Raw genomic sequence first — 15,462 nt, 5'->3', positions numbered from 1 at the left:
TCTGGAGATTGGTTGCACAATGTGAATGTACTTAATGCTACTAAACTGTACACTTAGAAATGGTTAAGATGTTAAATTTTATGGGTATTCTACCACAATTAAAATTTTAATTTAATAATTTCTTAATTTCATGAACTATCCGGTACTCAAATATAAACGTCATACTTTTCCCCCCAATGTTTGTTTGAATCAGGATCCAAGTAAAATCCACGGATTGCCACGGATTATGGCTCTTAAAACTTTTCTGACCTATAGGTTTCCCTTCCCCTCTCTTCCTTACAATTTATTTAAAGAAACAAGGTCGTTTGTCCTGTGGTTTCTCACAGCTTAAATTCTGCTGCCCGCATCCCATGGTGTCCTGTAACACTTTCCTTAGTCCTCTGTATTCCCTGTGAATTAGTTGTTGGACCTAGAGCCCTGGGCCAATTTTGATTGGGACTCAGAAAGGGGCTAAAGACGTCCATTTCTGAGGCAACGGCCCAGCTGGACCTGAAAAGGCGAGGCTAAGCCAGCAGCCAAGCTGCTTAGAGAGACAGAAACGCCCTTTACACGTCTGAGTCAGTAACCTAGGAAAAGCTGGGGAAGGAGGAGAGAGGACCGGGCGGGACTACGCTGGGAAAACCCTTTGTCTATTTTCCACGCACGTCAGAAAGTTACTGAAATAAACAGCCAACGAGGGCGGGGCCCTTGGCGGAAATGACATACATGCGGCCGCCGGCAGAGCGGCCATAGAGACGGGGAGACGGATAGAGAGGCTGCTCCAGGGTCGCACTTCCGGCCATCTCCTTGGAGGCGGGGGGGCGCGCATTGTGGAGTCAGGAGCCGGCAGTGCCAGTTAGGGTCTCCAGTGGCCGGGACCGCTGTAGCGGCCCCGCGGGCGGGATGTTCCGGGGTTTGAGCAGTTGGTTTGGCTTGGAGCAGCCGGCGGCGGGTGGCCGGCAATCTGAGGGAGGCGGGCTGGTCGAGGGAGACGCTCCACCCCAGCAGTGCTCCGAAGAGGTGTCAGAGTCGGCGGAGGGGGAGCCGCGGCAAGCGGGGGACCAGGAACTCCTTCATCAGGCAAAAGGCCTCGGCAGTGAGTCTCCTCTGGCCCTCGGGACCAGAGTGTGTGTGTGTGGGGGGGGGGGGTGCCCGCTCCCTTCTCTTGACGCCCGAGGGCGCGGACCCGACTGCTTGGGGGGTGTGGGGTGGGTGGAAGGGGAGAAAGGTGTGTCTGTCACTCGGTCGTCTTGGGACAGGAGAGGTTGATGAGGATCTGGGCAAGGCCGAAGTTTCATCTAGCAGTCAATCCTGTGCCTGAAGTTCCTGACAGGTCAGTCTTTACGAGGTGTGTAAACACTGGGAGCCAGGGCTTCCGTAAAACGGTGTGGTTCGACGTCTTTAGGTTTGACAAGGAATCTTTTTTGTTTAGTTCTCCAGCTTTCACCTCCACACGCCCACCCCCAGGACGGGGGGCGGGGGACGTTGGGGAACTTTAGTTGGTTGGAAAAGTGCCCTTTTGTGCCCTTAGGGCACAGTGTGTTGTCTGAAATAAATTGCGGGGAAGAGTTATCGAAGGCCTCCCTCAGGCTGGTCTCCTTTTTAGGTGCAGTGGAATTTTTTTTTAAGGCGGAAAAGTAGCTGTCCATTTTTGTCGGTGATGCAGGTTTCGGTACTAGATGTTTGATGAACGATATCTCATTTAATCTGTTAAACCTCCCAGTGAGTTGGGAGAACAAGCCCAGAGTTACTGGCTCAAAGTTAAACTGACAGTAAGCGGTAGACGTGGAATTTGAACCTAGGTCTGTCTAATTTGAAAGCCACAGTCTAGTTAGGGAGGAGAGTAAAAGTAGTAGGTTTGAAGAATAAACACATAGCTCTGGTAATTCTGATTCTGGAGACCTTGGCAGGCTTAAATAATAAAAGAAAACGTCTTTGAGAAGGTGGGGCCTAAAGCAGATTTCACTACAAGTGAGAGAACTGCAGCAAAGGTAGATACTAAATTTAGCAAGCGTTTTTTAAGAGTCTACTAAAAGGCCAGATCATAGGGGAGGCTGGAGCCTGAGAGTGGAGAAACACATATTTGAATGAGAAAGGCTCTAACATTTCAAGAAGTCTGGGGAGGGGGCAGGGAAAACAGACATAATCTCATGACGTGGCAGTACAGAATCTCAGCTCAAGGTCCCCAAACAGTGCACAAGAGAAATAAAACTAAGTGCTGTGCAACAAAAACTCTAAAGAGGGAACAACTGTTTTGTGTGTAGAAAATTTAGGCAATTCACCAGTTACAAATGGTGGACACCCAGGCCTAGATTCCACTCCCTTACCCAAAACCAAGCCTTCCCATCCTTGGTCCTTCTTCCTGATAAACTCTGGCCTCCTAGGATTACCTGCTTCTGAAGGAGGGCAGTATGCCAGCATTGGTGGTATAGCGGTGAGCATAGCTGCCTTCCGAAGGAGGGCAGTTTATAAGGGAACTCAAAGAAGAGCTCCTCCCTACCTCCCTGAAGTCCTGATGCCCCAAAGTAACTTCTAATTCAGCACAAATTGGTTGCTTGGTTTTTGTTAAAATCGACCAAATTGAAGCTTTATCTGTACTCGTCCTTTAAAAAAAAAAAAATCCGTACCTCTGAGAGTGTTAAATACATGAGTCATTTGCACAGTTTAAATAAGTGGGAGGATAGCCAAAAATGAGCTTTGGTTTTTTTTTTCAAAACCGTCTCTAAGGCCAGTCCATGCCCAGAAATAGAGGAAGGGCCACCTCCTCTTCTTTGAAAAGTGCTCTTAGTATTTGCAGTGGAACTGTATTAATTAGGCCATCCTCTTTTTCTGTAAGGAAAGTGCATTTCAAGTTCTAGGTGCCTAACTTGCTTAGTTTACAACTAAGAAGGCCCCAAAAGTTAGTGTGTATGTAGGAAAATGTATGTCTGCTTCAATACAGAAGTAAAATAACTGATTCAGTTCTGATGACAAACCCAGGTTTACCATGAGGGAAGGCAGTGCAAATGGTCAAGAGCTTGGATTCCACAGCTTATAAACAATAATAAAGAGAATTGGGGATTTTATTTTATTTTTTTTAAAGATTTATTTATTTATTTTGAGAGAATGAGATAGAGAGAGAGAGCATGAGAGGGGGGAGGGTCAGAGGGAGAAGCAGACTCCCCGCAGAGCAGGGAGCCCGACGTGGGACTCAATCCCAGGACTCCGGGATCATGACCTGAGCCGAAGGCAGTCGCTCAACCAACTGAGCCACCCAGGCGCCCCACGAGAACTGGGGATTTTAGCTTGAAGAAGAAACTTGGGGCATTGCTCAAAATTCTGAAAGTTTTTTTGTAGAAAAGTCATTATATGTTACTTAAGAGGACAGATGTAAGTCTGAGAGGTAGGAATAACAAGGAAAATGAAAAGGATTTTCTAATTAGAGGGGGATAACAGTAATAATTGGCTACGCTTTGAAGTCATGTGCGCCCCATCCCTGGAAGTAGGCCTACCTGGATAAGAGGTTCAGTTAGGTAACCTCTAAAGCCCCTTCCAACATGAAGATTCTAAAATTGTATGAAATACAGTATTTTTGAAAAATTAGCCAGCAATGGCTTAAGAATATTGGTTTTAGAAACCACTATCTGCTCCTTATTTTCTTAAGGCAGCAAGCCTTAATCTCTTTATTCTTTTTACTCTGACAAATGTATGCTTTTTCTGACCTTTGAGAACCTTCCCACTTTCCTTTATCCTTATCATTCCATTCAGTTCTGTAAGCCCTTGTCACTTGCTCATATGAGATGAGGCAGTATGGAATTGGGGCACAGGCTTGCCAGTTAGAAGCAGATAGCTTGTGTTTGAGTTTCCTGCACTGTTGTCTTTATTGTGATATCATTTGCAAATTACAGAAAATTCAGCTGCAAGTTACAGAGAATCCAACAGAGGCATAATGAGAAGACCTTGATTATGTCGGAAGTTCCCAAGACCACCCATAGGTTTGATGAGCACCCACCAAAATGGGGGTTGTTTTGGCAAGAAGGAAGGGGCTAGGCATTGGATAGGCAGTCAGCAGAGTCTTCCGCTATCTTAATGGGCAAATCATTTATCCTCTGTGAGCCTTGGCTTACCTATCTGTAAACTGGGCAGATTATACCTATTCTTCCCAGGATAATTGTGAGATTAAAATGACTACTTTCATGGGGCACCTGGGTGTCTCAGTCGTTAAGCATCTGCCTTCGGCTCAGGTCATGATCTCAGGGTCCTGGGATCGGCCCCGCATCGGCTCCCTGCTCTGCGGGAAGCCTACTTCTTCCTCTCCTGCTCCCCCTGCTTGTGTTCCCTCTCTCGCTATCTCTCTGTGAAATAAATAAATAAAATCTTTTAAAAAATAAATAAATAAAATGACTACTTTCATTGTTAGCAGTTTGCCCCCTCCTTCCATAAGGCTGCGTCGTCATACTCACCGAGAGCCATTTTACTTAGTCTTTCTTTTCTTCTTTGGTTGCTGCTTTAGTTCAGACCTCTTTGTGCCTATGTTCCTGAAGTGGATATTGTACTCCTATTACTTCCTGTTAACTCTTATCTTAGTCTCAATTTTTTCTAACCACTTAATGAAAACTGTCTTTAACTTGGTGTCATCCAATATATTAATTTGCAAAATTAATAAACTACTTCTCATCTTTATGAGCTTCTTACCTGAAAATCTCCTATCATGCTTTCCCACACCCCACTCCCTCTGACTTCAGAATCCATCGCACTCTAATTACTCTTGGGAGACCTTCTCCCTCCCTTCTCTGAGTGCCTCTGTTTAATGATTATTCTTGCTTCTCTTATCTTTGAGCCTTTTATTGGCTTGTTTGTTTAGAAATGGACATTCCTTGAGGGCAAGAACTGTATTTCCTCCAGTGTTCTCCATGTTCAGTGTACTCTACTCTTGGAGTTATTAAAATCTGAGAATTGAGATTATTATGCTAAAATACCAGTTTTTATTTTTTTAAATTTATTTATTTATTTAAGTAATCCCTACACCCAGTGTGGGGCTCGAACTCATGACCCTGAAATCCACAGTCACACGCTCTTCAGACTAAGCCAGGCACCCCAAAATACCAGTTTTTAAATGGCAGTCCTCCTTAGAATAAAAATGATGATTCTAATTAAAAACATTCTCCTGAGAAAATCTTAAAAGGAAACCCTGCTCTTTTAGAACTTTAGATTTCTTTGACTGTCAGCAAAGAATATTTTTACAAAATAATCTGGCTGTCTACCCAATTTATCATACCACTTTGTAAATAGACTAGTCATAACCAAAGAGAAATGAGGGACCACCCTAAAACTCAGCACTATTATGTTGCTCCCCATTCATCCATCTAGCAAGTACTTATTGGTCATTCACTGGGGATACAGTGGTGAATCAGACAACCTTGGTCCCTGCCCCAGTGGGACTTAGGGTGGGCCTTCAGTCTAACTGAGAAGACAGAGCCACCAAGTAATCAGTAGAGTGTCATGAATATTGTTGGTCTGGCAACACAGGTGCTGAGGGAACACATCTCAGGAGCTCCTGCTCTAATCAAGGAGCCAGGGAACATTGCCTGAGAAGTGCTATCTATGTAAGCGGAGACCCACAGTATATGTAGAGTTGGCCAGATAAAAGTGTTTCAAACCAAGGAATAATGTATCTGAGACCTCCTTGGAGGTACTCAAGAATTTCTCGGGGTCATATGAATGTAGAATAGGAGGGGGAAGAATGGTGAGAATGAAACCAGAGGCAAGTAGTATCCTGTGGTATAGTCACAATGGGCTGTTGACATCACTGACAGGTAAATGCCACCAAACACAATGGGAGAAAATAGACTGCTTATGGTAAAGGCTACAGAAAGTGGGAGAGAGGGTCATTCTGATTGGCAGATAGTACTGCTGCTCCTAGGTAGCAGTACAAGTTGCCTGATTCTCTGGAAGAGATACCAGCCACCAGTGAGGGTTTAATCTGGTGTGCCAAGCTCCCTTTGCCATTCTTATCTGGGTTTTCCCCCGCCTGAGTGTTGAGAGAGTCAACCTACCTGCCCCTCAGCAGGTGCAAGTAGCAGAGGCAAGACTGCCCTAACTTAGAGAGTATTTCCCACTAGATGAGATTGGAAGGCCAGTTGCCCAGGAGCATCCCCTAGCAAGTCCAGCTTCAGAACCTGCCTGAGGTTGCTTCCTGCAGCCTGCGCTGTATACAGTGTGGACTTAGAAACAATATTTGTTGGAGCGCCTGGATGGCTCAGTCGTTGGGCGTCTGTCTTTGGCTTGGGTCATGATTCCAGGGTCCTGGGATCGAGCCCCGCGTTGGGCTCCCTGCGCGGTGGGGGGCCTGCTTCTCCCTCTCCAGCTCCCCCTGCTTGTGTTCCCTCCCTCGCTGTTTCTCTGTAAAATAAATAAAATCTTAAAGAAAATTATTAAAAAAAACAGTATTTGTCTACGTACAGACCTTTATGTTATAGTTGAAATAGAGCCTTGATACTTGTGTCTTTTCAAGTTTTCAGGAAAGTTAAATTTGTGCTTTTGCTTTGTTTTGTAAAGATGAAAGTTTGCGTGTTCCAGTTTTGTTTTTATTTTTTTATTTTTAAAGATTTTATTTATTTATTGGACACAGAAAGAGCACAAGCAGGGGGAGCAGAGGGAGAAGCAGGCTTTCCACTGAGCAGGGAACCTGATGCAGGCCTTGATCCCAGGACCCTGGGATCATGACCCGAGCTGAAGGCAGGCACTTAACGACTGAGCCTCCCAGGTGCCCCTAGTGTTCCAGTTTTAATCTTATTCTGCATATTTGCTCATTATTATTAGGTTAAGGATTTATGTTTATATTAGGGCTTGCCAAGATTTCTATTTATTAAAAATTCCTCCAGATTTATTACGGGATGGCTTAATCTAGGGAAGGAAGGGCATGTTTTCTTTGAACAAGAGGGAAGGAGAAAATAAAATAGGATATTTAGGGTCTGGAAAGGAAGGAAAGTGAAAGGGAGCCTTGATCTTATCTGTGAAGTTGGAAGGAAGATTATCTACTGAGATAAATTAAAATGAGAGACTGGAGAAGGGCAAGACAAGTCTGAAACAGCTACTGGGGGAGAAGGGTGGGAGAATGCTAGCACTTTTGAAAGAGATAAATTAAAGGCCTGGTATGGATGGCTAGCCCACCCAGAAAGTGAAGTACTGTCAGTACTGTCAGTGCTGTCAGTGTTTGAAGTCCTAGTTAACAAGAATCGTGCCCTGTGGTTTAAGATTCCCGTGAGAGCTCTTTAAGGGAACAATCACAAATATAATAACCATTGTACTTGAACGGAGCATAGACTGTCTTTTATTCTTTACAGACTATCTGTTTAGCTTTGCAACTGCTGCTACAAAAAAGATAACTGAATCAGTTGCTGAAACAGCACAAACAATAAAGAAATCAGTAGAAGAAGGAAAAATAGATGACATCATTGATAAGGTACATTTAAACATCTTTTGAAATTGATTAGCAGCTTATATAATTATCCCTTTTTATGAACTTTATCAACCCAAGTAGGATACCATATTCTGATAAAAATATTGTTTTGAGATTCTTGGGGTTTTTTTTTCTCTTTTTGTGTAAGAAGTAGCTATGATTTAAATAACCTTGGTTTTAATTTTAATATATTCTAAAATACACTGATACTTTTGGGTAACACTAAACTTTTTATAGTGTGAATTTAATTTTAAACTATAACTGTTTCCAAATATTTATGCCTTTGAGTCAGTCATTTAAGTGTTTAAAGTCCTAGCCCATTAGGAATTACACTTTTAAGTAAGTTTGTTCATTTCCTACAGTGGTAGGGTCCAAGCCCAGGGAATTTCATTTATGTTGGGAATTATTTGAACTAAGGAGGTCATCAATTAAACTTTAGATAGCTTGTTATTTAGATGCTTTGTTATGTGTACTATTTGTTAGAATGAGATTTGACTTGGTTTTCATTGTTTTTTTGGAATAAAGCAAAAATTCAGTTTTTAACTCATTTTATCTTTGCATTTGAAAAGATAATCCATCACAAAAGAGTTCTATACTTGAAATTCAGGAATGTTGAATTTCTGTTTGTTGGGGAAAGGGGGAAGTATTACTTTTTTAACTGTTTTATTTGAAGAAAATTAATATCTCCTGACTTCACAAATCTTAAATGTAATTCTTATCTAATAATAAAGTTCTCAAAGTAACTTGACTCTTTGTATATTTTTTAACAGACAATTATAGGAGATTTTCAGAAGGAACAGAAAAAATTTGTTGAGGAACAGCTTACCAAAAAGTCAGGTATGATGTAGGTTTTTTGTACACGATGTACTTACCTGCCAGATTTTATTGAGCACCTATTAATGTGCCAGACACCACACTAAGGCTCTGACAATACAAAAATGTGTAAGTAACAGCCCTGTCCTTCGGTAGCACAAACACTAGTTGGGGAGACAAGCTCATAAACGTTTGGGCTTTAAAGGAAGGAAGGATATTGTTCCCTGTGGCTGGGATGGAGGGTGAGACCAGCGGGTGACAACCCCTCTGGGGAGCTGGCTCTGAAAGAGAGTGAGCTTTCATTTCTCAGTTTAGAACATGTCCAGCACAATGTGTGATGTACACATAATAGGCACTTAGCAAAAGTTGGCTTCATTCCCATTCTCGTCAGGAGGAAAAAATAAAGAGCTTTCCAGCGGAGTGACAGGGGGCTGTGAAAAGTCACAAGGTGTTGTGAGAAATTACTCAATACATTTCTTTCTTCCTTTTTTTAAAAAAGATTTTATTTATTTATTTAGAGAAAGAGAGAGCAGGGAGCCCAATGCAGGGCTTGATCCCAAGGACCCTGAGATCATGACCTGAGCCGAAGTCAGACGCTTAACCGACTGAGCCACCCAGGCGCCCCTCAATACATTTCTTTACTGACAAGTGCTCGTTTAAATGTTTGATAGTTATCGGGTCTCAGAATGTCTACTTTTGCTGTTTGGATGTACTCAAACACAAAACTGGCCTCATGTCTTTGAATTTGGCAAAAGGGTAAAATAATTCGATCAGTTTGAGCAGTGCCACAAATTCAAAAAGAGCTAGTTAGTCGTGTGGTGAGTCAGGCATTGTCATGCCTAGGTAAACTCAAGGTGTAAAGCAGATCTTTGGGACAAATACTCTGTACAAATTAGCATACCTTCGTGATTTGTGGGAAGCAGTGTGGGAAGCAGTGCAAGTGATCCTGGCTTAGAGACTTGGGGTAGGATTTGGTTGCAGCCTCTGAGATAGGAACTTGGAAGCAGTAGGGTGAAAGGATTGAAGGTACTTTCAGTTTTGAGGTGCCCAGGTGAGAGGAACATGTACAGAAGCAGAGAAGGGAATGCAGGTGGCATATCAGGAAAATGCCCTTGCTCAGTTGCACTAGTCACATTTCAAGGGCCCAACAGCCCCATGGGAGCTACCGGCTTCCATATTGGACAATGCAAATCTGGAACATTTCCATTATTACAGAAAGTTCTTTTGGTCACAACTGCTCTAAATTAACTGAATGGGGTCCAGCAGCAGCAGTTGATTCCTATTTGAAGCATGGAGAATTCCATCTGCCAGTAGAGATTATTAGTTAAGTCATGTAAAAACCATGAGAGTAGGTGACCTCAGTGAAAAGTGTGTCAAACATGAAGAGAGCTGAGCAGAGATCTAGTGTTGAGGGGAAGGGAGGAATGGGAGAAACTGACAGTTCCTGAGCACCTGCTAAGTGGTGGGTACTTTATATACAGTATCTTCTTTTTTTTTTTTTTAAGATTTTATTTATTTATTCGACAGAGAGCGACACAGAGAGAGAGGGAACACAAGCAGGGGGAGTGGGAGAGGGAGAGGCAGGCTTCCCGCCAAGCAGGGAGCCCGATGCGGGGCTCGATCCCAGGACCCTGGGATCATGACCTGAGCCGAAGGCAGACGCTTAACGACTGAGCCACCCAGGTGCCCCTATACAGTATCTTCTTTAGTAAAAGGAAGGATTAGCAAGGTTAAGTGATTTGCTGAAGGTTGCTCAGCTGGTAAGTGATGAAACAAACCTGCCATTTAAAAAACAAACAAACAAACACAAAACTGCCTATTCACCTGAGAGAGAACAGCTAGGAGACAGAAGCAATGGAAGCCCAGAGAGGGGAGAATTTCAAGGAGAGTGAGGTCAGCTGAGAGGTCCATTTACAAGGACCGTGAAGAGAGGCACTGTGTGAGTATCCCACATGCATTTGTTAATTTAACACTCACAGTAACTCTCTGAAGTACTTTTCTCTCCATTTTGCAGAGAAGGAAACTCGGCCTAGAGAGAAAAGAACTAGGAAGTGTCCATGGGTTGGACAACCAGGAGGCTATTGATTTACCCTAAAAAGAGCAGTTTAGAGGAGCAGGGAGGTGGGCGGTGTCTCATCCGTACCAGTAGGTTGGGCCTTGAGAGGACCTCACCTGAGGGTAAGAAACACCAGGAGAGGCTGTCCAAGGTGAATAGACTTAAAATGGAGGCCAGAATATTAAAGTAAATAGTGTAAGGGGGAAAAAAAGTTGTTGTTTTTAAGATTTCATTTACTTATTTGCCAGAGAGGGAGGGAGAGAGAGAGAGAGCGAGAGTACAAGAAGGGGGAGTGGCAGGCAGAGGGAGAAGCAGACTCCCCACTGAGCAGGGAGCCCAACGTGGGGCTCGACCCCAGGACCCCAGGATCATGACCCGAGCCGAAGGCGGATGCTTAACCAACTGAGCCACCCAGGCGCCCTGGAAAAAAGTTTTGAAAGGGCTTTACCCCAGATTTTTTTTAAGTATGAAAATATGTTTATTTTATCTTATAGTTAATGGAATTTGGATTATAATTGCCACATTTGCTTGCCTAGGATAAGCCAAAGAATGAGCCAGGAGTCTGTCCACATGTCCATCCACACATGCACATAACTTTTCTATCAGCTGGTACACAATAGGATGTCTCTTCCATTGGACTTTTGCAACATGATAGAAAGGGAGGTTGTTTTGGCGAAAATATTAGGACCCCCTGCATGTCTGTCTTCTGTGCTGACCTCCACCTCCACAGCCTTGGCTCTGCCCTCTTGCGCTGCCCTGGTTCAGACGGTAGAGCTGCTCAGATGAGCAAAATACTCACGGTCTTTGTCTCCACTCTTTCACACTTGCTGCTCCCTCTGAATACCCCCTACACACATCCACCACTGAATTCCTCCTAGACCAAGATCAGCTCCAGGTCTCCGCAGAAAACCCCTGGGACTCACCTCTCAGTGGTTGCCATTTGTTTTCTGGCATTATAAGCCTGCTTAAGTTGTACTCCTCCTTTTTCTTGTGAGCCCCAAAGACAATGTGTCTTTTGTAGATCCTGGCCCTATTGTTTATTGCCGCTGATTTGCCCATTTCTTTCTTCATTTGCTTTCAGTCCTGACAACCCTTTTCTCAATTCCTAATTGCTTATCACCTTTTGTCATGAATCAAGTACAGTGACGTTTTAAAAAGAACTTTTTAATTAGAAATAATTTCAATTTACAGAAATGTGCAAGTATAAAAGGAGTACTGAGCACACCCCTGACACCCTCTACCTAGGTTGTTGGTTTTATTCCATCTGCCTTATCCTTTGCTCTCTTTCTCACTCTGTGTGTCTTGTCTTTTCTGTTCCACTCAGTGTGTGTTTCCTAAGAATTAGGGATATTCTCTTACACAATCCCGTTAACAGCTTTAGGAAATATAACATTGATATAATGTGCATATTCTGATTTTGTCAGTTGACCCAGTAATGTCCTTTGTACATTTTCCCCCTCAATAGAGCATGCAGTCTAGGGTACAGTATTGTAGCTTTTGTCATGTGTCTTAGCCTCCTTTAATCTGCAACATTTCCGTGGTCTTTGTCTTTTAGGACATTCATGTTTTGGAAGGATACTCCCCCCGCTTTTTTTTAAGACTTTATTTATTAGAGAGAGAGAGCACCAGCAGGGGGAGGGGCAGAGGGAGAAGGAGAAGCAGACTCCCCACTGAGCAGGGAGCCCGATGCGGGACTCTATCCCAGGACCCTGGGATCATGACTTGAGCCGAAGGCAGACACTTAACCGACTGAGCCACCCAGGCGCCCCTCCCCCCCTCCTTTTTTTAAATAAACCATTCCTCAGTTGGGCTTTGGCTGATGTTTCCTCATGATTAGATTCAGATTATGCATTCTTGGCCAGAATACCACATAGATGATGTTGTGACCTCCTCAGGATATCACATCTGGAGGCCTACAGTGGCCATCTCTTTCTCATTGGTGATGATGATTTGGGTCACCTGGTCAAGGTGTTGTCCATTTCTCCACCATGTAATTTAAGTAATTTTTTTTTTACCAAATGCTTACATGCTTTAGTCATATATCACGTCTGGGAATTACGATGAATGTTCATGTTTGGAACTTGTTAGTAAATTGCTAAAATGATTATGTGGAAACTTTCTCATTCTTTCAAACCACAGATTGCAGTGTAACCCTTGTAAGCTGTTTTTCTCTTTTCTTTGTTATTAAAAACCTTTAGAAGCAGCAGTGCCCCCATGGGTTGATAGTAATGATGAAGAAACAATTCAACAACAAATCTTGGCCTTATCAGCTGTAAGTATCTGTGATTCCCTGTGTAGAAATGCTTTCTTCCTATTGTGATTTTATCCTTAGAATGTTTTTCTTCTATACAGTTTTTTAAATGTTTTGAGATGTTAGGACTGTACACATCACCTTTCACTGTTTTTTTCCCCCTGTCTCCCCCCTCCAGGTTTAACCTGCTTCTCTTTAAGTTCTTTTTTATTAATGGTAAAGTATAATCTATTACACAAAATAATTCTTTCGGCCTTAAAAGGATTCTTTTATGTTACTAAGATAATCTTTGGGATATGCTATCATATAAATTTTGTAGATAGCATTCTAGTTTGTCTGAATGAAAAGATGGTATTCTGAATTTTCTCTTTAACTGTTACATATATTTGAAACTGCAATTGAAAAAAAATAAGATTTTCTGTGCTGGCCCACAAAAATTTCTCTCAAGACTTCAGAGGGAACACGGGAACACAGTGATACCAGTTAACAATTGTATAGCACCTGACAGTTTCAGAAAGAACTTTCTTAAGCATTATCTCCTTTGAGCTTCACACACATCTGTGAGGTAGATAGGAGCTTTTATCGCCATATACAGCGGTGAGGATGTGACTCCCAAATGTGACCCTCACTACTTAACATGTGTCTCAACTGGGCTGTGCATTCTTAGTGGGCAGAAGCTGGCTTTGATCTCTGTCCTCAGCACCCAGGAGCGTGCCTGGCATAGGACTCAGCAAATAGGGCTTTTACTGTATCAGTGGCTTTCAAGCTTTGTTTTTAATCCACTCTTTTTTTTTTTTTTTTAGCTAAAGTCATAAATGGAACTTCAGCCTAGGAAACAGACAGAGAACTGGGCTCTTTCCTTCCCTTCCATTGCCCTCCCCCAGGACATTTTATGGTTTTTTCTTTTCCATTAGTAAATCCTTCAAAGGCCTGAGCATCCATTATGAGTTCAGTGTGAACCCCATGTATTTTGTTTACTGTGTTATGGCCAAACTTGATGCTGATGTCACATAATGCTTTTCTCCAGAAGTGAATTGGGACAGTGAAACTGTCATTTGAGGGCAAACATCGGATACTCACCAGTCAAGTCCCCACAGCTCCTCTGTCCCCCTCGACCTGTTCCTGTCCTCATCTTCTCCATCTTAAAATAAGATTCCAGTTATCCACCAGTTTTTTCTAGTCACCAGCCTAGGAGTCTTCCTTCGGTCACACGCACCCCCACACCCGGGCCCACCCACATCCTGACAATGCTGTGTTCAAAATATACCTCTACTCCACTTCTCCACTGCCACCACCGTGGTCCTGATGCCCTCATCTGCCTCCAGCATCCCAGCTGCTGTCCCATCCTTGGCCCTTTCCCTACAAGCTCACATCAGCAGCCACAGGGGTCTAGTTATGGTATAAATCCCTTCATGTCACTTTCCTACATAGAGCCTTCCAGTGGCATCTCGTCTCCTGTAGGCAAAGATCTCAGTTCCCTCTACTGGCTTCTAAGGCCCTTGGCTTGGCACACCTCTCTTCCCTTGTGCCCCACTTCCCTGCCTCCCAGCACTCCAGCCACTGTTTCTGATGTACAAGCAAGCCGAGCTTTGTCCCGCTTTAGTGCCTTGTGACTGCTGTCCCCTCTTCCTGGAACCCCAGCCTACACCATTTCATAAGATCACATCTCAAATGGCACCTCCTCCCTAACCATCCTTTCAGCCCTCCACCAGTTACCCCATCTATCTCATAGCCTTAGCAATCTAAGCCTGTGTCTGTCTCTTCCCACGTCCCCACCCCACAACTGGAATAGAAATGCCGTGAAGGCTGGGACCCCATCTGTGCTGTGCCCTGCTGAGCAGGTAACACAGTGCCTGGAGCACAACAGGTGCTGACTGGGTGATGCACACACACGCCTACAAGAGAGCACCCCTGATTTTAACGTGGCGCAGAGGCTTTGAATGAACTTCAGTACATCCTTTATAGTGGCTCCTGATTTTGTTAAGATAGACTAAATTGCTATAATAGAGAAATCCAAAAATACAGAAGGTTAAATAAGCTGTGACTCTGTCTCCCTCCCTCCTTCTCCCTCACATGAGAGTCCAGAGGTAGATGGTCCACGTAGATGTGCTTTGCCCGTGAAGTCATCTACAAACCCAAGTATTTCCTGTCTTAATCCTTTCCTATGCCAGAGTCTAGGGTGTTATCTGCCTTCTCTATGGGGAAGGCAGCTCCGTGACCATGGCTGTGTTCCAGCCCGTGGGAACTGGGAAAGAGGTGGGTGGGCATGCCAGACTGAAAGATGAGACTCAGAAATTGTACCTATGACTCAGGCCTACATCCCTTTGGCAACCTAGATGCATGGTCACTCCTAGATGCCAGGGAGCCTGGGAAATCCGGTCTCTGGCTGGGTGGCCACATGCCCAGCAGGAGCTCAAGAGTTTTGTGATCCTTTTTTTTTTTTTAAAGATTTTATTTATGTATTTGACAGAGAGAAACACAGCGAGAGAGGGAACACAGCAAGGGGAGTGGGAGAGGGAGAAGCAGGCTTCCCGTGGAGCAGGGAGCCCGATGCGGGGCTCAATCCCAGGACCCTGGGATCATGACCTGAGCCAAAGGCAGACGCTTAACGACTGAGCCACCCAGGTGCCCCCGAAGAGTTGTGATCTTAAAAGGAAGGAAGGAAGGGATACTGGGAGATAATTAGCGGTCTCTGCCAGAGTTGCCTTACATTCTCTGACTTGCCAAGCACTAGTTGGGACAATTCAGAGCCTACAGCAGATTAACCCTTTAAGCTACTTATGTTGGGGCACCCCTTATGGCATAATGCTGTCATTAGGTAGTTATGAGAACTCAGTTCTGCAAATTGTGTTTAGAACCTCCTCTGGGCCATCCTTGTCCTAGGACTGGAAGTAGATGAGACATGCCCATCAAGAGCCTGAA

General features: G+C 43.9%; 1 protein-coding gene across 3 annotated transcripts in view; it reads left to right on the top strand.

Annotated features, from left to right (window-relative positions):
* Nucleotides 1–740: 740 nt before the first annotated feature.
* SYAP1 (synapse associated protein 1) overlaps nt 741–15,462 on the top strand; it is a 28,417-nt gene continuing 13,695 nt past the window's right edge. The window contains exons 1-4 of one of the 3 annotated variants that reach the window (XM_027608151.2): nt 741–1,075; nt 7,305–7,423; nt 8,191–8,257; nt 12,488–12,561. In XM_027608151.2, coding sequence (XP_027463952.1) covers nt 883–1,075; nt 7,305–7,423; nt 8,191–8,257; nt 12,488–12,561 — 453 coding nt within the window. In that variant the 5' untranslated portion in view covers nt 741–882. The remainder of the gene's footprint in view (nt 1,076–7,304; nt 7,424–8,190; nt 8,258–12,487; nt 12,562–15,462) is intronic. The other 2 variants (XM_027608150.2, XM_027608152.2) reach the window with 2 other exon arrangements.

This window comes from Zalophus californianus, chromosome X (genome assembly GCF_009762305.2).
Source record: "Zalophus californianus isolate mZalCal1 chromosome X, mZalCal1.pri.v2, whole genome shotgun sequence".
Classification (NCBI taxonomy): domain Eukaryota; kingdom Metazoa; phylum Chordata; class Mammalia; order Carnivora; family Otariidae; genus Zalophus; species Zalophus californianus.
Note: the sequence above shows the minus strand (reverse complement) of the source record. Positions and strands in the feature narration are given on the sequence as shown.